This window comes from Ovis canadensis, chromosome 4 (genome assembly GCF_042477335.2).
Source record: "Ovis canadensis isolate MfBH-ARS-UI-01 breed Bighorn chromosome 4, ARS-UI_OviCan_v2, whole genome shotgun sequence".
Lineage (NCBI taxonomy): Eukaryota > Metazoa > Chordata > Mammalia > Artiodactyla > Bovidae > Ovis > Ovis canadensis.
Window position 1 is genome coordinate 54,871,171 of NC_091248.1, and position 21,486 is coordinate 54,892,656.

The 21,486-nt window shown below is 36.4% G+C and overlaps 1 protein-coding gene across 1 annotated transcript in view; it reads left to right on the forward strand.

Moving 5' to 3' along the window:
* SEMA3C (semaphorin 3C) overlaps window positions 1-21,486 on the forward strand; it is a 206,575-nt gene that overhangs the window by 140,501 nt on the left and 44,588 nt on the right. Inside the window, exons 8-12 of the mRNA XM_069586671.1 lie at window positions 333-475; window positions 2,188-2,302; window positions 4,862-4,931; window positions 5,801-5,945; window positions 14,943-15,165. Of these exons, the coding sequence (XP_069442772.1) occupies window positions 333-475; window positions 2,188-2,302; window positions 4,862-4,931; window positions 5,801-5,945; window positions 14,943-15,165 (696 nt within the window). The remainder of the gene's footprint in view (window positions 1-332; window positions 476-2,187; window positions 2,303-4,861; window positions 4,932-5,800; window positions 5,946-14,942; window positions 15,166-21,486) is intronic.

Here is a 21,486-nt window from a genome sequence, read left to right on the forward strand (position 1 = left end):
ATCAGATCCCATGGGCAATAGCTGGTAGAAAACTTCAATTTTTTAAAACTCATCAAGGCACACGTTTTGCAATTACTGTACTTTCAGAATGTATTGCAGACAGAGGAAAATAGTTTAAGCTATAATGTTATAGCTGTACTTTGTGGCACTTGACATTCCAAATGCAGTATGTTTTGTGAATATAATTAATTGCTTTTAGACTTTTTGCCTATGAATGTTGAATTGTTCCTTTATACCAAAGATGGAGAAAGCCCGTGTCTGTGGTCTACATGGATGGAGAGCAGAAGGGTTTTCATCATGACTATATATATCATCTTTGTATTTTTTTCTAGAACCTATGTTTGTGGATGCACATGTCATACCAGATGGCACTGATCCAAACGATGCTAAGGTGTATTTCTTCTTCAAAGAGAAGCTGGCTGACAATAGCAGGAATACGAAACAGATTCATTCCATGATTGCTAGAATATGTCCGGTAAGTGTTAGAGTTGTTCTAATTGGAAGAGTAAGAAATTCATGTTTTATAAACACATTTTCTTTTTCCAAAAGTTTATCTTCCTACTTTTTATTATCTTCTATTACCAATTAATAAAATATTAAAAGCATACATTTAGACAATGTTTTTTTCACATTAGTCATGTGAGATAAGCGTACTATTTCAGTAAAAAATCAATCCAAGGAAATTTGTCATGCTTTTATAAAAATTAGCAGTTTTTATTAATTTTGCTTTTGCATTTGAAGTATTAGTATTAAAAACAAATTGCTAAATTGTATACTATAGGAAGAAATAAAGCAGTTCTTCTGAATACAGCAAAGCAACAGTAAAAGACAAATATTGAAGAATTGTCTACAATAGTGAAATTAAGAAATGCTTAATTACAATACCGTTCTAGTTAGAAACAGTGATCAAAATGTTCTTTTTAATCAACAGTGAGTATACATGTTGTTGTTGTTTAGTTGCTAAGTCATGTACAACTCTTTTGTGACCCTATGGACTATAGCCAGGGTCCTCTGTATCTGGAATTTCCCAGGCAAGAATATTGGAGTGGGTAGCCATTCTCTTCTCAAAGGGATCTTCCCCACCCAGGGATCAAACCCTCGTCTCCTGTATTGGCAGACAGGTTCTTTACCACTGAGGTACCTGGGAAGCTCACGACTCAAAACGCATGATGTCTTCTCACACAGGAGTGTTACAGGCTTATCCTGATGTATTTATGATTAGCATCTTTTGTACACAAGCATTTCTTAGAGCATTTAATGTTTAAAGTAGTATAATTTAAAGTGCTGCAATATTCCACTGATTGTGGAGCTCATCTGCTTCTCAGTCGTTTGGAACTAGGCGGTAAGACCACCTGCTGAGGTAAAAGGCTTCAGGGTGTACAGGAAAAAAATGTTATCAATAGAGACTATTTGTGAATGATCCAAATACCATTTTCTCTGCCCTCACCAGAGAAATATGCATATAAATCATCTGATTAGAAATATTAAGAATTAAATAATAATGCAGAGAAATGAAGGCAGGAAAATAGAAGTAATGGGAACTACTCGGCATAAGTACAAACCCACTCTCCTGACCACTGTAGAATCTGCCAGATTCCCTGTATACATTAATTTATGTTTGTGTTGAAGACAGTGAGATATTTAGAAAGTTTTGAGGTGTATGTGTTTATTCAATTCAGTTTGGTGCATTTTCAGTTGAACTGAAAATAGAAGAATAACAGTATAACTATTTTTTTAAATTACTATATATCAACTCGGAGAAGGCAATGGCAGCCCACTCCAGTACTCTTGCCTGGAAAATCCCATGGATGGAGGAGCCTGGTAGGCTGCAGTCCGTCGGGTCGCAAAGAGTCAGACACAACTGAGCGACTTCCCTTTCACTTTTCCCTTTCATGCATTGGAGAAGGAAATGGCAACCCACTCCAGTGTTCTTGCCTGGAGAATCCCAGGGATGGGGGAGCCTGGTGGGCTGCCGTCTATGGGGTCGCACAGAGTCGGACACGACTGCAGTGACTTAGCAGCAGCAGCAGATAACAACTATTCCTCTTTATTGATATGCAGATTTGGTTAACATTTCCATCCTTCAGATTATAACAAATCCCCAAATAATAAGAATCCAAATTCAATTTTAAATACATTTCAATGTTTATTTCAGCAGTCTGAAATATGTTTTCAAAATGATTTCAGAATGACACCGGTGGACTGCGTAGCCTTGTCAACAAGTGGACTACTTTCTTAAAAGCAAGGCTGGTATGCTCAGTAACTGATGAAGATGGCCCAGAGACACACTTTGATGAATTAGGTACATAAATGTGAGATTTAAAAATGCTTTTGAAAGAGAGTTTGTAAAGTTTACAATTCTGAATTAATGATCTGGGTACTACTCATGAATTTCCGGAAGCAGTTTTTAAATCTTTCTTACCCCTAAGTGCACTGCTGAAACATATAGTCTGTTGAATCCACCATGATATATAGATCAGTGTGTTCTGTATGTGTGTTTGTATATGTGTCATAGAGACTGACAGAGAGAAGTACTTGTATAATTTATATATAAGTAATTATATGCTTGTGCTTTTAAAAAATGGTTGTGTATTTCATATATGTTTGAATTTAGATATTCTAGTTTAAAATCAATTTGCATGAAAATATAGCTATACATTTTTACCACAGTTAATGAAGAGAATTAAAGGTTAGAGAAGTATCAGAGTGGAAATTAGACTTATTCTCCAGTTTTAGCTCTTCTTGGTGACCCTGGGACCAAATATTCTCAGCATGTGCGACGTCAGAAGGGTTATACGTTCCAGGTCAAATAAGAACAGACAATCTGATTCCTTTCTATCAACGAATGGTTCTCTTTTTAACCAGAATAACTTGGTACATATCATAATATCATGTTTACCAAGTTATGTTTAGAAATGATTTTTATTTTGCTTTAATTCATTAAAATATAAAATGATTGACGAGGCAAGTAATCAAAAGGTGTTGTAATATGATTCTGTTATTGTTTAGTCACTAAATCAAGTCCAACTCTTTGCTGCTTCGTGGACTGCAGCACACCGGGCTTCTCTGCCCTCCACTATCTCCCGGATTTTGCTCAAATTCATGTGCAAATATGGTTTTAGCAGTTACAACAACTGAAATAGACATTTGGTCTCCTGAAAAGCCATTATGTTGATCATAGAAACACAAATTTCTACTTCAGTTTTTTCTAGAAAAAAAGTTTTAAGTATGATTTTGTGTTATAACCTAGTCACTATTTCCTCCAGAATTCTTTGCAAGTATTTTATATTTATGTTTCAGTGACTTGGAATGTTTCCGTTTCTCCTTATTTTAGGGAGAGCTAGACAGTGCCAACCTTTGTTCACACATAGAAAGACTAGCGGTTATTACTTTATTACTTAAGATGTCCTAAATTTACTGTGAATGAAAATACATCTTTGTATTGGTCAGAAAGAATGTTATTTGCAAAAAGGCCCCTAAATCCAGATATTTCTTGTATTTATAACAATTGGTTATTATTGAGATTTGCTATCAGAAATCTACTCCCAGATTCTGTCATTTTTTGCACCTGCACCTCACCATCTATAATTTTCCTTTTGCCTCCATATAGTTTAAAATGATTATAGCAATTTTGATTGAAAGACAAAAGGTCTTACTTTATAAAGTCATTGTGAAAAACTTTTCTTCCATGTTCAAATTCTAACCCTAGGTTAAAAAGAAATTGAGATTTGTAATACTTTTTAAATTAAAATGTAGTATTTTATCATTAAAGGATATTTAGAAATTTCAGGAAAAAAAGAAGAAACATAAAAATTTCTGTAGGTTTGTCAACCAGAAATGCTGACTGGTCATCTTCTTGTATTCTGACGTATAGTTTAAAGGTTTACATGGTTCTCAGTTCAGTTCAGTTCAGTCACTCAGTCTAGTTCATATTAAATAATGTTATGCCTCTTCTACTTAATATTATTTTATTAACATGATTTCCATAAGGCAATAGTCCTCAAAAATTCTTTTAGTGTTTATTCAAAAAACTAAGATCATGGCATTTAGTCCCATCCCTTCATGGCAAATAGATGGGGAAACAATGGAAACGGTGACAGACTTTATTTTCCTGGGCTCCAAAATCACTGCAGGTGGTGACTGCAGCCATGAAATTAAAAGATGCTTACTCCTTGGAAGAAAAACTATGACCAACCTAGACAGCATATTAAAAAGCAGAAACATTACTTTGTCGACAAAGGTCTGTCTAGTCAAAGCTATGGTTTTTCCAGTAGTCATGTATAGATGTGAGAGTTGGACTATAAAGAAAGCTGAGCACTGAAGAATTAATGCTTTTGAACTGTGGTGTTGGGCAAGACTCTTGAGAGTCCCTTGGACAACAAGAAGATCAAACCAGTCAATCCTGAAGGAAATCAATCCTGAATATTCACTGGAAGGATGGATGCTGAAGCTGAAACTCTGGTACTTTGGCCACCTGATGTTAAGGACTGACTCCTTGGAAAAGACCCTGATGCTGGGAAAGATTGAAGGCAGGAGGAGAAGGGGACAACAGAGGATGAGATGGTTGGATGGCATCACTGACTCAATGGACATGAATTTGAGTAAGCTCTGGGAGTTGGTGATGGACAGGGAAGCCTGGCGTGCTGCAGTCCATGGGATCGCAAAGAGTCAGACACGACTGAGCGACTGAACTGAATATTTTATGTATTTTACCAAGTGCTTATCTTTTAGTTCTTGTCAAATTATAATAATGCTGCAGGAATATCTTTCTGAATAATACTTTTCATAGTTGAAATTGTTCACTTAGGGTAAATTTTGTAAATATTTGGAAACTTTAAAAAATTATTTTTCCCTCTTACAGAGGACGTATTTCTGCTGGAAATGGATAACCCAAGGACAACACTAGTGTATGGCATTTTTACAACATCAAGGTAATTATTAAACAAATAAATTGTATGAGTTAAACAATAACCTTTATTGAGTAATAGTAATTATAAAAACGTTCTTTCAACTCTTTAATTATTTATGACATTATAAGAGCACTTTTACATTAAAATAATCTTAAGACAAAGAGATAGAGTGTTCCCTTATCAGTAAGATTTATTTTGTGAGTTAAACTATGATAGGCTGTATCAATAGTGACTTAGAATTCAAATCATATTTTTTAATAAATCATCAGTTCTTTTTTTGGTGCCAAGACAAACCAGTTAGAAATTACTTTGATTTGTTCTATATTTTGGGCCAGATTCGTTGAGTCCTTTTTTATAACTTAATGTCTACTATGTTCATGGATGACTGTAAATAAATGTCTTAATGCTTTTTATATCAATGGCTATTTCAAAAGTTTTTTTGCTTAACTTGTGTACCATAACATTCAACTTTTTATCATTGATTTTGCCATTTATTTTTAAGTTGTATATAAATTTATTTATCTATTTATTTTTAACTGTTTATTTTACATTGCAATTGAGCTTTCCCGGTGGCTCAGTGTTAAAGAATCAACCTGCAAAATGGGAGACTGAGGAGACATGGGCTCAGTCCCTGGGTTGGAAGGTCCCCTGGAGGGAGGAAATGGCAACACACTCCAATATTCTTGTTTGGAGAGCCCCATGGACAGAAGAGCCTGGTGGGCTGTGGTCCATGGGATCACAAAGAAGCAGACGCTACTGAAGCCACTGAGCACGCATAGTCAATTAACAATGTTCTGATGATTTCAGGTGCACAACATTACGACCAATACAATCACTTTAAAATTGAGGAAATAGTAAAATTAATATTTTTCTGTTTTCTTTTTTTTCAGCTCAGTTTTTAAAGGATCAGCAGTATGTGTGTATCATTTCTCTGATATACAGACTGTGTTTAATGGGCCTTTTGCACACAAAGAAGGGCCCAATCATCAGCTGATTTCCTACCAGGGGAGAATTCCGTATCCTCGCCCTGGAACTGTAAGTATCCAGCAAATGTTCTTTGTTACTTTACTTTTTAAAAAGATATAACTTACTGAGAAATGAATATCACGTTGATGTTAATTAAATACAAACATAGACCTACTGGTATGCTCATTATAATGTTTCACTGGATGAGTTCTTATACTTGGGATTTTACAAATATGCATATTATAGAATTCCATACATTTTTTCTAAATGCTCTTGATATTAATAATAAAATCTCATTTATATTTTAAGACAGCTGGATATGTTAGATAGGGAAGAGATATTTTCCTAATTTTAATGGCATAGAAACTATAGCTTGGAAAATGGTAACATTTTGGAGGTAGTCTATTAATTTGAATTCAAATTGCTTTTCTCAATTTTTCTTATATTAAGAAATCCCATCTATTTTAATGAAATTATCCTCATGTGAGAATTAATTTAGTAATCAATCTGCAAAGCTATTTCAATTTTAGGAATATATTTAGTTAAAAATCATGTATTGTATATTTCTCAAGGAAATAAAATGGTATTTGTGAGCAAATAATGACAATGAAAGTGAGGTTATAATTCAAAGAAAAAGTTTTGAGTTATTCAAATATAAACATGTCTTGAAGCATTGTTCTATTAAGGGATAGATTGAAAACTACATTTTCCAGCTCAAGGTATAGGCAGATTGGAACTGAGTGTTTTCAGGACAGTGGTCATAGTCTTAATGTGTGTGTGTGCGCGTGTGTGTGTGTGTGTACACATGCGGGCACGTGGTAAGTCATGTCTAACTCTGTGATCCCATGGACTGTAGTCCGCTAGGCTCCTCTGTCCATGGAATTCTTCAGGCAAGAATCCTGATGTGGGTTGCCATTTCCTTCTCCAGGGGATCCACCTGGGAAGACCACGGTGGCTCAGACAGTAAAGAATCTGCCTGCAATGCAAGAGATGTAGGTTCAATCCCTGGATCAGGAAGATCCCCTGCTGAGAAAATTATATAAAAGAAGGGAAAGCTGAATAACTTTCAAAATCCATCATGACTCAAGGCTCGCATTATTTCATTGAATGTAATTTGTGTATTTTCAAATTATTCACTGATAATGGATCCAAAGATAAGTCATATTTTTTAGAATGACTTGCTATTTGAATTGGATCAAGTCACTGTTTCATCTTCAGTCAGAAAATTAAGAGATGGTTGTGGTTGCATTTGTTTTCATCAGTTATTCTATTGAACAAAATACATGTGAGATTAATACAGGAGCAATTGATTTGTAAACTGAATAAAATTCCATTTTCTCCCATAAATCCTTAAGATAAATACCTCAGATACACATAAAAGAGAGCCATGCCAAGTAAATAATGGTTTGAGGCCTCAGAGCTCTATGAATGCTAGAGTCAGCTTGTGCCTGACTGGCAAGAAGAGATTGCATTCACCTCATCTCAGTCAAAGAGATCATAGTAGCAATTTGAAATCAGTCATGGATGGAGTCCTGCATCATGGAAACTGACGATGTTACTAATTAGGATTTTTTTTCCTCTGAAGAAAACCACCCCCCTTGGTCCCGCAGTGCCTCATAAGACTCTTCACCCAATGGCAGCTCAAAAAGACTCTGAGAATGACAGTGAGAAAAACATTCATGTCAAACTTCTATTGTATATAAAACATGAGAGTAGATAATTCCTTTTTAGTAAAGCATGTAAACCACTGCCAAATTAGAAGATTCTGCTAACAGTCCCACTTTGCATTATTTCTGAGCTCCTAAGCATAAGCATTTTTCCTCTTCCAAAGCAGTGTGAAATAAGCCAGGGCTTAGTGGCACATCTGGAGCAGACTCTGTGAAAAAAGGGAGTGAGCTGTCAGTGCTTGAGACATATTTCTATAATGTGGTTGCTTACATCTGGTGTTGAGATCACAGCAGCTCCTTTAAAATAAAAAAAAGTTGTCAGATGAGTGATCCTTAGAGAATAAAAAAGGCTGGGTGGAGGAATAACCTCTGGAACTCCTCCTGGAAAAGCATACCTTCCTGAAGATTCAGTCCCTCCACCCTTTACTGAGCAAAACACCATGAAGTCAGCTCTCTGACTCAGAGCAGTCTGCATATGTCTCTTTCCTAGGTTTTTAAGGTTTAATATCCATTCATGTAGCCAGAAGACTCACAGCCAAGTGACCCAAAACATTCCTTTTTCTCTAGGCTTAAGAATGTTGCCTCTGAAGTCCTCCCAATGTAAGATCAACTATGATCATCATACTTTAATTCCCTATGTAGTCCAGTTGCTGGGTCAACCTCATAACTGTATGACTGGATTCTTAAAGAAATGACACTAGCAGAAATCTGATACCCTCATTCTAATGTTCCCTGTAGGTGCTTCTCGTAAAGCAGGGTTGATAGCTGCGTTAGCAAACTGTCCCAACCAGCAAGCCCAAGTCAGTAGGAAGAAGCCTGCCAATTGTGTCATAATGTTTTTCCATAAGTAATACAAGTTTGTGGAAGAAACAGGACACCTTTGGTATTTGCAAAGGGCAGCCAAAGACTACAGATTCTCTCTGTGGCTGAGCTAACATATAACATTATTCTGATGCAACATGTATAAGCTTCTGTAGAAGATTGTGACTGTGTTTGCTTACCCCATACTGTTAAAGCAGAACCTCATGAAAATGATCAGTTTTAACATGTGTTTATAAGTGGACCAGAACCATCTGCTTCATTCACTGTGCTTTGAATAGATCTACAACCTGGTGCAGCAAAAGAACACAGAAAATGTATGATCTACATAGTTAATAGAAAGTTAATACTAGAAAAATGAGGGCCAGCTGGTGCATAAATTCAAGAAGAAAAAGAGAAACGTTTTTGCTGACACTTTTGTCAATTGCATGCCTCTTCTGGTTGTTTTTACAGTAGAAGCATTTCAGTTCCTCATAGACATTTTAAAACATTGTTAGCATAGTTTACAATAAAATTCAACACAGAAGGCATATAGACATGAAAAGTTAATTACATATTGTTTCACATAAGTATTCAAGGCATGTGAATAAATCAGACAATAAATATTATTGAAATCTAGAGAAAAAAGAGATTGTCATGGGACAGTCTAGTTTGGAAAGGCATGTAAAAATATGTGAGATTGACCTGGCCCTGAAGGGTAGTTGTGGATGATCTGAATAAGTAAGGAAGGATGCTTCAGGCAAAGGTTACTGTGTACATTACAAGGCAGAGATAGAAATTAATCAGTGAGTCCTAGAAGCTCTGCATGGGCTAGCTGGACTGGAACAAAGGGCTCTTTTAAGTCATGGAGGATAAATACCAGAAAAATGAGGGCAGCTGGTGCATAAATTCAAGTCTTCAGCTATTTAATTCTTTGGACTTTAAGTAAAGGGCCCAGATTACCAAGGGTTTAAACATCAGATCAATTTCTTTCAGAACACAAGTTTCAAAGACTAAAAACTAGCCCAGATTCTAGAGTATCATTTATTTATGTCCATTTATTTATCCACACGCCATTTGTCCTTCAAGTGTTGGGTCAAGCTCCTTTTGAACGAGCTAGGTACTCCTTCTGTAATTAGATCTGCCTTTGTTTTCTGCTACCTGTCTTTAGTTTCGACTCCTACCTCTTCCCTTCACTTTGTGATTCATGATTTAGGATTGCTTCAGGCATTGTAGTTGCCAGAATATTCCAAACTATTTTTGAAATCTCTAAACCTCTTCACTAACTCTAGTAGCCTTAAGTTCTCTGATAAATTCATTTTAAAAACATTGGTTCTTATTGATTGTGAGTCAAACTCTATTTTTATTTTACATTTATCTTAAATTATATGTCACAATTGTTATGTTACTTTGAATATGTCCATAGAACACTTGTGTCTAGAAGACAGTGGTTGCTTCCTATCCTTAAATCCCCCGCTGAGTGCTTCAAAATGCATTTTGAATAAAAGCTATCCAAAAAATTGACTTATGAATTGATATGTGAACACATATCAGGAACACCTGAGAATAGGACGGAAATTAGAGATACTTCCGGGTAAGATACGTGGCATCCTCGTTGTTCCTAGCATTTCACTTTAGCACTTTAGTAATCGAAACGCTTAAAATGTCTTTACACAAAGAAAGGAATGCTTATCATCACTTGATAAACAGGGAGCTAAAACTAGAGGAAAACAAATACCTGAAGGGGAAGTTTAACCAAAATTACTTAATGACTATTTGTAGAGCAAAATTATCCTTCCTATGAATGAGACAGCCGCCCAGTTAATGGATAAAGGCTTTATTTTATAGTAGCATGTGGGTATTACATTTTCTTAAGGTTTCAGTACACATGCTTTCATATATCACAAGGTGAGGGATATGTTAATTGCATCTTTTTTATACTTGACAGTTTTATACTGAGCAAACTCACAAGTCCAGATAGTCTGCAAAGGGTAATCAGTTTTCATTCTTGTCACATCATTGTCATTCATTCTTTCTCTTATCTGTAAGATTTAGGCCCTAAATCAATGGGAAAAAATTAATTATTAACTAAAGGAATTCTGTAATTTTGAAAATATACTTTTACTAGGAGACATTGTTTCCAAGTAAAAAGTTTATTGTGAATATAATATAAAAGTCCCACATGGAGAACATTTGAATGAATACAAAATAATTGATTTCAGTTGGTTTATTTGGGTTACCTATTTAATAACTGGGCTTCCTGGATGGTTGAGTGGTAAAGAATTTGTCTGACAATGCAGGAGACCCAGGATACCGAGATGCAGGTTCAATTCCTGGGATGTTCCCCTGGAGGAGGAAATGGTAACCCACTCCAGTATTCTTGCCTGGAAAAATCCCATGGACAGAGGAGCCTGGAGGGCTACAGTCCATAGAGGTCACCAAGAGTTGGACACGACTGAGCAACTGAGCACACACAACATTTAGTAACTATGGTTGTGAGCAACTGAAACATACTTTTTAGCTAAATTTCAGTTACCATTAAGTAAAACCCAGAAACTAGACACGTGTAATTTAATAAAAGCTTATGAAAGTAATTGCTAGCTGGAAATTTTAGAAATTGCCTAGTAATCTATGCTAATTTTGGATAATCCTGGAATGTATAAAAACAATGGTTGCAAATATTTAAGGAGGCATCCTTTAAGTGGTGTTTTCTGAAGGGCTGGAGCTATTTAAATTGCCCATGCGTTTGTACTTTCCATGTTTTCATTCGGTGAAAACTCATGATCCACGTGCGTCTTCTGGTTGTTGTGTTCCCCTTTCTCCACTTTGTGTGAGAAATGACAGTGGAAAATACCCATAACACTACATCTTTCAGAAGTATGGAACACTTTCATCAGTTTAGAATACACTCACTTGAAATTGTTTGTGCTCGTTTGGTCTTTTATTGTAGTTAATTTATAAATATGCATACTTAAATAAAATACTTTTGCCTAAAAGACAAGCATATGAACCCTAGAGGAAAGTCTTGTTAATGGGATAATGAATGAGAAGCTTAGTTTTATTACTTGTCTCATTATCTCTCTTTAGTGAAGTCATTGAATTGCTCCTTATGCCTTTCTACAAAAAGAGAACTATATTTACTAGTCCTATACAAAATTCTAGTAATGTTAACTGGTTAAAGTTAGTCTAAAAATTGCATTAGTGAAGTTGCTCAGTTGTGTCCAACTCTTTGCCACCCCATAGACTGTAGCCTACCAGGTTCCTTTGTCCATGGGATTTTCCAGGCAATAGTACTGGAGTGAATTGCCATTTCCTTCTCCAGGGGATCTTCCCAACCCAGGGCTCGAACCCGAGTCTCCCGCATTGTAGACAGACGCTTTACTGTCTGAGCCACCAGGGAAGTCCTAAAAATTGCATTCAGTTCGGTTCAGTCGCTCAGTCGTGTCTGACTCTTTGTGACCCCATGAATCTCAGCACGCTAGGCCTCCCTGTCGGTCACCAACTCCTGGAGTTCACTCAGACTCACGTCCATCGAGTCAGTGATGCCATCCAGCTATCTCATCCTCTGTCATCCCCTTTTCCTCCCGCCCCCAATCACTCCCAGCATTAGGTGATACAATTCAAATGAGGGAGGGCACACTCATAGTTTGTGAAGGCTTATTTGCAAATGTAGGACTGCCTGGCAGTAATGGCCCAGAAGCACTGACATTGTAGGATAGCCATTACACGAATTTAACCCAGAGGTTGCCATGTTGTGTTTGGTCCCTAAAGTTGTTTTTCTTTTTGCACTGGGCTAACATTAAAATTTTGGCAGTTGTTCAGTTGCTCAGTCCTGTCCAACTCTTTGTGACCCCATGGACTGCAGGACGCCAGCCTTCCCTGTCCTTCACAATTTCTCAGAGTTTGCTCAAATTCATGTCCATTGAGTCAGCAATGCCATCCAACCATCTCATCCTCTGTTGTCCCCTTCTCTTCTCGCCTTCTGTCTTTCCCAGCATCAGAGTCTTTTCCAGTGAGTTGGCTCTTCGCAACAGTTGGCCAGAGTTTTGGAGTTTCAGCATCCATTCTTCCAATGAAAATTCAGGATTATTTCCTTTAGGATTGACTGGTTTGATCTCCTTGCAGTCCAGACGACTCCTCTAAGAGTCTTCTCCAACACCACAGTTCAAAAGCATCAGTTCTTCAGTGCTCGGCCTTCTTTATGGTCCAACACTCACATCCATTCATGAATACTGGTAGCTTTGACTAGATGGACCTTTGTTGGCAAAGTAATGTGTCTGCTTTTTAACATGCTGTCTATTTTGATCATAGCTTTTCTTCCAAGGAGCTTAACTTTTAACTTTGTGGCTGCAGCCGTGGTCCGCAGTGATCTTGGAGGCCAAGAAAATAAAATCTGTCACTATTTCCACTTTTTCCAGGTTTTGAAAATTTAGGTTTAAGCCATCTTTTTCACTGTCCTCTTTCACTTTCATCAAGAGACTCTTTAGCTCCTCTTTGCATTCTGCCATTAGGGTGATGTTATCTGCATATCTGAGGTAATTGTGATTTCTCTTGGCAATCTTGATTCCAGCTTGTGCTGCATCCAGTCTGGCATTTCACATGATGTACTCTGCATAGAAGTCAAATAAGCAGGGTGACAGTATACTGCCTTGACATACTCCTTTCGAATTTGGAACCAGTCTGTTGTTCCATATCTGATTCTAACTGTTGCTTCTTGACCTGCATACAGGTTTCTCAGGAGATAAGTAAGGTAGTCTGGTATTCCCATCACATAAAATTCTACATTTTTGTTTTCCTTTGAAATTTAACCACACTAGATTTATATTCCTGCATAGGAGCAGTCACCTAGAAATAAGTCTTCACTGCCATATTTAAATAAACTGTAATTTTCATTTATTACTTACTGTATCACATCTTGCTATTCACCACAGATACTGTACCTATTTCTGTTGATCAGGAAGCTTGATTTGTTGCTTTCCTTTCAATTTGTACCTCTCTAAAGAGGATAAATGAAAACTAGAGCAGTAGTGCTTTTGTTTAAAATATATATAACCAAGTATTTTTGTTTATGAAAGTAGAGATATTGACATTGTTTGATAGGGTTAGACAAATAATGTTTTATGTGTTAAAGATTATACGTTGCTCATATAACTTGATACTCAGCTCCTATTAGTGCATGTGTTCAAGTTTCAAGCTTCAGCACCTCCCAGCCTGCCCTTGAGTTTGTCCTCAGGTGACTGGTAAATGGAATCCTCTTCTTGGAAATCCTTGTCATGCTAGAACTGCTGAAACTGTCCTGCAGTCATTTTTAGGTCTCATTACTGCTTTCTCTCTGCCTCTTTATACCTGATGCTCTGAATCTTTCCCCTCCTCACCAGAATTAACGCCCCTGTTTCATATAGCCCCTACACCAAAATTGGATGACAGATATCATAGAGTATTTCACTCATCCAGCTACTCTGTCAAATAGCTAATATTTGTCAGCTTTATTATAGGTCTGAGGGTAAAATAATGAACAAAACATACCCAGTTGAGAATAATTCACAGCTTACCTTCTAGAGGAAGAAACAGACAATAAAGAAACAAACAACAAATATATTACACACAGGTATACAGAGCTGTGAAAAAAATAAAGCAAGCTAAGGAAATAAGAGGGTAGAAATGGTGATGGGGAGCTATTTTTAATTCATTACCTTAAAGAAAGTTACTTTTGAGCTGAGAACTGAATGAGGCAATGGAGAAAACCATGGAGTTGTCTGGAGAAGAGTAATCCAGGTAGGGAACAGCAAGTGCCAAGGTCCTCGATGGGGAGCTGACTTGAGGCTCAGAAAGAGCAAGAACCGTGGCCGTGGTAGACGTGAAGCAGCCCGGACATTCAGGAGCTTATAGCCATGCTTAGTTGTTGGGATTTTATTCTGAGAGTGATGGAAGTTACTGGAGTTTTCCAGAGGGAAATTACCAGGTGTATTGACCAATCCAAGCTCCAACTTCAGAGAGTCCTCTTTGGTAGGGAGGGGATCAGATGGAATGAAAGTCTTGCCTTAGAGTTCTGATTGAATTTGATAATGATAATCTAATTTATTCTAGCCAGTAGCAGCATTAGTGGAGAAGGAAATGCGACTCACTTCAGTATTCTTGCCTGGAGAATTCCATGGACAGAGGAGCCTGGTAGGCTACAGTCCATGGGGTGGCAAAGAGTCGGACACAACTGAGCAACTAACACACAGCAGCATTAGATTATATCCTCAAGAGCATTTTTTTTTTCTAGCAACACTGAATCTGGCAAAGGATAAGAAATATAAAAGTGATGGATGAGAAGGGTGATAAGTTACATCATGAACCGAATGACATCAGCTTCACTGAAAACAAACAGGACAGGATACTTGGACTTAGCCTATTTAAATGGTCAAATTATATACATTGTATGTTTATTTTCCTCAGACCGTACTATGTATAATCATGCTGGGTTTTCCTCAATAGGTAGCAAATACACTTACAACAACTTGAGCTTCTAAGTATTTTGAAAAATAGAGGTCTTTGGATTATTATTAACATGAAGTTACAATTATATTAATGTAGTCCTTTTTAAAATATTTTTTAGTGCCCAGGAGGAGCATTTACACCCAATATGCGAACCACGAAGGAGTTCCCAGATGATGTTGTCACTTTTATTCGGAACCACCCCCTCATGTACAATTCCATCTACCCAGTACACAGAAGGCCTTTGATTGTTCGTATAGGCACCGACTATAAGTACACAAAAATAGCTGTGGACCGAGTGAATGCTGCTGATGGTACATACAATGTCCTGTTTCTTGGAACAGGTAAGTATTTTAGCTAAAACTACTCTTAATATGTAATAAAAGAACATGGTTGTTGAGGGCATGATATTGAAATCAGAAAAACTTCAGTGTTTGCGCTGTCTGACTCTTAGGTGTTAAATGTCCCTGTGTTTCAGTTTCTGCATTTGTAAAATGGAGTTAAAATAAATTACTTTATGGGATTGTTGGGAGGATCCAATGGCTTAGTATTAACATATGTAAAGCACCTTAAACAGTTCCTGGCACCTAATATGGTGAAATAAGATAATGAAATAAATGAAGGGATGGGAATTTTTAAGTGAGTGTCTTCTCAGCTAAAACAAATTCTGTGACCTCTTCATAAACACATGAAGCCATCTATGCTTTCCTGCCATCTCTACGACATTTCTTTATCAATTAAATTTTTTGTTTTACCTTTCTAAAATTTATTTATTTAATTGAAGGATAATTGCTTTTTGGAATTTCGTTGTTTTCTGTCAGATATCAGCATGAATCAGCCATAGGTATACATTTGTAATATCAATGTAATATCAATTACATTAGTACAAACTTTATTCTTCCATTTCACCCTCCCCTGAAACCTTGGCTTAGCAAACGTGTGCCAGCAGATGAGATCAGGCCTGTGCGTTCACCCGCCTCTGCCTCTGCTCTGCTGCTGATTCTGCCGAGGTCTTCAGCTTTCTCATGATAAAGAGTCCAACGTTCTTTAACCATTCAAATGCCTCCGTGCCCTTCTATCATTTGATATTGTAGAATCACTCTTTGCTTGTTGCTTCAGCCACAAGTCACATAATTTTCCTTTATCTTCAACAGTTCCCTCTCAGTCCCTTCATTAGTCTGGCTTCCATCTCCTCATGAGTGTACGTGTTTACTGAGGTTTTGTCCATAATCCTCTTTTTACATATTCCTTGGCCATCTCATTCACTCATTTGGTTTTAATTCGTCTGTGCAAACAAATCCCAAATGTGTATCTCTAGTCCTTGCAATTTTATGAGCTCAGTATTAGTATTTACAATTTATTATTAGGTAACAGAAGTTGTATAACCCATTAATATTTCAAACAGCATGCTTCAAACTCAGTTTATTCACTTCTAAGACTGCTTAACCAATGCTCAATCTAGTTTCCCATGTTTGTATTCACTGCTACACGTTCCTCTCAAGGTTCTATTTCTCCTTGATGTCATTCTCTCTAGATATACTATGGTTCTTGGTAAACTCAGTAAATATTTGTCAAGATGAATTGAAAATCATAACTATATCCATTGCTTCTCATGCAATGAAATGAATTCATAACTGGTTGCAGAAACGAATCTTTGTTTGCTTAAAAACTATGGTTTCAAAAGATGTTGTCTCCATATAAATAACTACAATCTTTTAGCCTTGATTCGGATCATCCACTGTGGAGTTTGCATTAAAAAAAAAAAACAAAACAAAACTTTTTTTCCGGAATTGGTCTTTTAGAGTTACACCTGTCCTTAATGTCTCATAGTACTTAGGGAAAAATGACTGGTTTCTTATTTTCCTTTTGAAGCCAGTCTTAAAGGTGGACCCTTTTCCCAGTTTTACTGCGATATAATTGACATACATCACTGTATTAATTTAAGGTGCACAACATAATGGTTTGACTTACATATATTGTGAAATGATAATTGCAGTCATTTTAAGTATCCGTCATATCATATAGATACAGTAAAAAGAAAGAAAAAATATATTTTTCCTTCTGATGAGAACTCTTAGGATTTACTCTCTTAGCAACTTTCATATGTTTCATACAACAGTATAACTCTAGTGCATCCCATAACTGTACAGGTGTAGATTACATCCCAAGTACTTATGTATCTTATAACTGGAAGCTTGCACCTTTTGATTGCCTTCATTTAATTCTTCCTCTCCCCATCTCTGGTAATGAATGTGGTTTTTCATTTTGTTTTTGCTTTTTTGTTCCATATATAAGTGAGAGCTTAGCATAACGCACTCAAGTTCCATCCATGTTGTCGCAAATGTCAAGATTTCATCCTTTTTATGACAGAATAATATTCGGCTGTGTTTTAAACCACACTTATTTTTCCTTTTTTAAACATGACTTTTGAATGAGGTATAGTTGCTTTACTTTATAGTGTTGTTATTTTCTACTATATAGCAAAATAACTCAGGCGTGCGTACACATATATCTCCTCCCTTTTGGATTTCTTTCCCATTCAGGTCACCACAGTCAGTACATGAAGTAGAGTTCCCCGGGAAGAATGGGAAATTGATAGCGAGGCGTATACCCCGTTGATACTATTCTGTATAAACCACGTATCTGTAGACAGACACTTAGGCTGCTTCCGTGTCTTGTCTATTGTGAATAGGCTGCAGTGAACACAGGTGCAGGCATATTCTGCTGTTAGTGTCTTTGTTTCTTAAAGTTGGACTCTGATGTCACATGCAGGTTGCTTTTTCATGAAAGTCTACATAAGATACACGGGTTTCATGGATGGAATTTTCTAGTCTTTAGAAATTGTCCAACAACGTTCACTTAGATAGAAAGCAGTAAGAAGCATGCCTTGCACAAGTTCTTTGACTTTTCTTACTACGTAAGTATCTGGCACCTTTACTCGGACATTTCTATATTGGTATTTAAACACTTGTGTCATTTTCAAAACCAGTATTTAGGCATATGTTTTTAATTGTAGTGGGAAGCTCCACTAACGACTGCTTACAAAGCCACATAAGTCTCTTGAAGATTGTATTCTAATAGGAAAATTTATGCTGTGAAATGCCTCTGCCAAGAGTGTCTTTCTGGATAAATGGTAACTCACTTAACCATTGAATCTAATCCTCATGGTTATATCAGATCCCATTGTAATTGATTTCAACTTGCCTGAAACTCTAACAAACAGTATATTGTTATGAAATATTTTCTCCCTGAGTAGATCTTGAATTTCTGGTGAAATTTCTTCAAAAGAAAGTTCTCTATGTTTGTTTGCTACTGAAAGTGAATAAAATAGCCCTTTCTGAAATAGAAGTTGGGAGAATCATGGTTCACTATTCCCAGAATTTCTTAACTTTCTGTATCTAAGTGTCTTAGAAAGGATTATAGTATGTCTTTTGTGTTGTCAAATCCCCAAGTATCAAATAGCTCTTTAGTTGTTATTAATAAGTAATGATGCTTCAATTATTGCCACAATTAAGCAAGCTTCTCTCATGGCTTCCCTTTTCTCTGGATCTTCATGGAGAGTTAAAGGGAATTTGATGAAGATATTGGTTGTCAAAAAAGTTGCCATAGGAAAAACTTATGTGACAAGTCATTGGAATGCAAACAGGAAATCTTGTAACTGTATCCACTTTGAATAATAGGAGTGACTTGTAGTTGTGCAGGCTGAATGCTCGGTAAATGTTACCCTTAGTCTATGTAGTTTACTACTCCGGCTGAGGTTGAGAGGCTGGTATTCTGGCCTTCTACTCTTCTAGGACTGCCTCATTATTTTTTGTGTACTGTGAGCTGGCACGATAAACAAACACATACATACATAGGTACCTGTATAAGTCAGTAAATGCGATGAAGGGAGGGAGGAAGGGAAGGAGAAAGAAAAGTAAATTTTGTCCTGTCATCTTTTATTTCTTAGTTTGCATTATCAATGTCTAGTCTATGGGTGAGATAGCCCACAGCTTGCTACAGATATGGTCTATAAGCTAAGAATAATTTGAAATTTTTAATGACTGAAAGAAAAATGGCAAGAAGAATATTACATGAACAGCGAAAGTTGTAAGATTTTTAGATTGCCGTGCCCACAAATAAAGTTTTATTAGAACACAGCCACATTCATTCACTTACATTTGTCTGTGGCTGAGTTTGTGCCATAGGAGAGTTAAGTACTTGCCAAAGAGACCACTCAGCCCATAGAGCCTAAATTATTTGTTATTTGACCTTTAACAGAAAAAGTTGGATGACTTTTGTTTAATAACTGTATAATTGTAGAAAAATTAAGACTTCTGAAAGAAGCTATTATCTAGGATGTAGCTATAATACAATAATTTATAATGATGCTTCGTATAAAAACATCTTATTTAGTCTCCAGTAAAAAATGTCTTGTTATATCTATTAAAATTTAAACTAGAAACCATGTTACTTGATTATTTTCCAATTCATTGCTGCTACTATGCCCCTAACAAGGAACACAGGTTGAAACAATGTATTTTTGTTGTTGTTGTTGTGCTCCCTATTATTTATTGGTTTTGTGTGTGTGTTTTAAAATCAGCGCTTTTTAAAATCTGGTATTATTATTTGATATTTTGTAGAATTTGGGGTTTAGGTTTTTTTTGTTTGTTTTTGAGATTAATTTTTAGTGTTAAGATGATGGGTATTTTTACTGTTCCTTAGTCTCTTTTTTCAGTCTTTAGGAAAGACTAAAATAGCAGGCAAGTATTCTCATAGGATTAACATTTCTGTTTTAACTTTGCCACCTACTCTTATACCCAGGCTATTTGTTCAAAGTTGACTATAAAGTACAGTGAAGAGAGTTGCCTGTTTCCCTCTTGCCTCTGGAGTTATGAAAATAGTTAAGTGTCTGGGTCAAGTTTAGACACATTTGTCAAATTTACATTTTTAGCACTAAATATGAATCAGAATGACATGTGGTTTCTGATGAAAGAGAGAATGTTCTTGTGAATGGATGTTAGAGGTTTAGGATGATTTAATGCCATTATGATTTTTTAATGTATGTTTGATACATGTAGTGCTTTGCCAAAATTCTTATATAGTATGTACTATTTCATGCTTCGTACTAGCTTCTGTTTAACTGGATGATTACTAAGTTTGAATGTTGGCTCCAGTAAGTCCTTTGAAAATGTGGAGATTTGAAGTGTGTGCCACATATGTGACTAAAGCCTTAATATGTTTGCCTTGCAGCATTACAGGGTCACTGCCTTTATAGTAACTAACCAGTTCTGACAGTCACATCTTTTGAAATGTGTACCTAATGAACTGCAGAACGAGGCATTTTGATTTTTACAGAACTCCCTAAACTAAAAACACCCAAGATGTAAAATCTGATAGCTGGAGCCATGCATTTGACTTCAGAAAAGACGACTATCAGTTGTAAACTGTGCGTGTCAGTTACTCTGAGGATAATGTCTAGTCTAGACTTGCCCTTTGCTTAGAAGTAAGGAACAAATCCCTTTATAAGTCACTGGTTTTTAATAACATTGTGGTTCATTGCTTTCCAAATCAGAATCTAGAAACATCTGAGAGTTTACCAAGGATTCTACAGGGATTGTCACAGCAGGAAATACTAATAGAACAGAGTGGAATGATGACTGAATTGAAAGGGGAAAGATGATGAATTATGGTGCGATGACTGCTTGATCATGTAGAAGAGCAGCAGAGGCAATATGTGAAGAGAAAAATATGCAAGAGAGCCCAGATTGTGATGGTTAATCTAGAGACAAATGTTCTTATTTAAATTTTACTTTTAAAAAAGTTTACCAAGAATAAATATATGATATTTGCTGCAAAATATTTTTCAAAAGGCAGAAGTCTTTTCCTTTAAGCTGCTTTTCAGAGAAACATTTACAAGGGAAAAAAAAAATAAAGACAGAGACAAAGGTTAAAAAAAAAAGATAGTGTGAAATCTCACATAATTATTATACAAATTTTGATGTTGCTAGTTTGCTGGAATTATTTATCTCTTTAATATGCTACTTCTTATGCAAATAAGTACACTTTTTCAAGTTTTGGAACTATTTTATTACTAGTATAGTGATGCTAATTAAGGTTATTTACAATGCTTATCTTTTGCCAGGTATGTTATTGAATCTCATCCAAACCTTGGAGTTACCCTGTGAGGAACTGTGAGAATGTAGACTCCATTGAGAGCAAGGATATTTGTCTGATTTATTCGTTGGTACATCCTCAGAATAGCACATCACTCAAAGTTGTCACTCAGTAGATATTCTTTGAATGAATGAGTGGATAAGTGGCACTTATCCTCCACCATGTTTAAACTGAAGCTCAGATAACTGAAGATCACATTGATACTGAGTGTATGATACAACCAGAATATAACCTTTTGGTATCTGATTTCATATTGTGAGCATTTGTCCTCTTCAAGTTAATTACCTCATCCACCATCACCACTTTATTTACCTTTTATGAAGTTAAAGTAATTTCATTTTGTTGTTGTTTAGTCACTAGGTCGTGTCCAACTCTTTTGGGACACCAGTGGACTATAGCCCGCCAGGCTCCTCGGTCCATGGGATTTCCCAGGCAAGAATACTGGAGTGGGTAGCCATTCCCTTCTCCAGGGGATCTTCCCAACCCAGGGATCAAACCCACATCTCCTG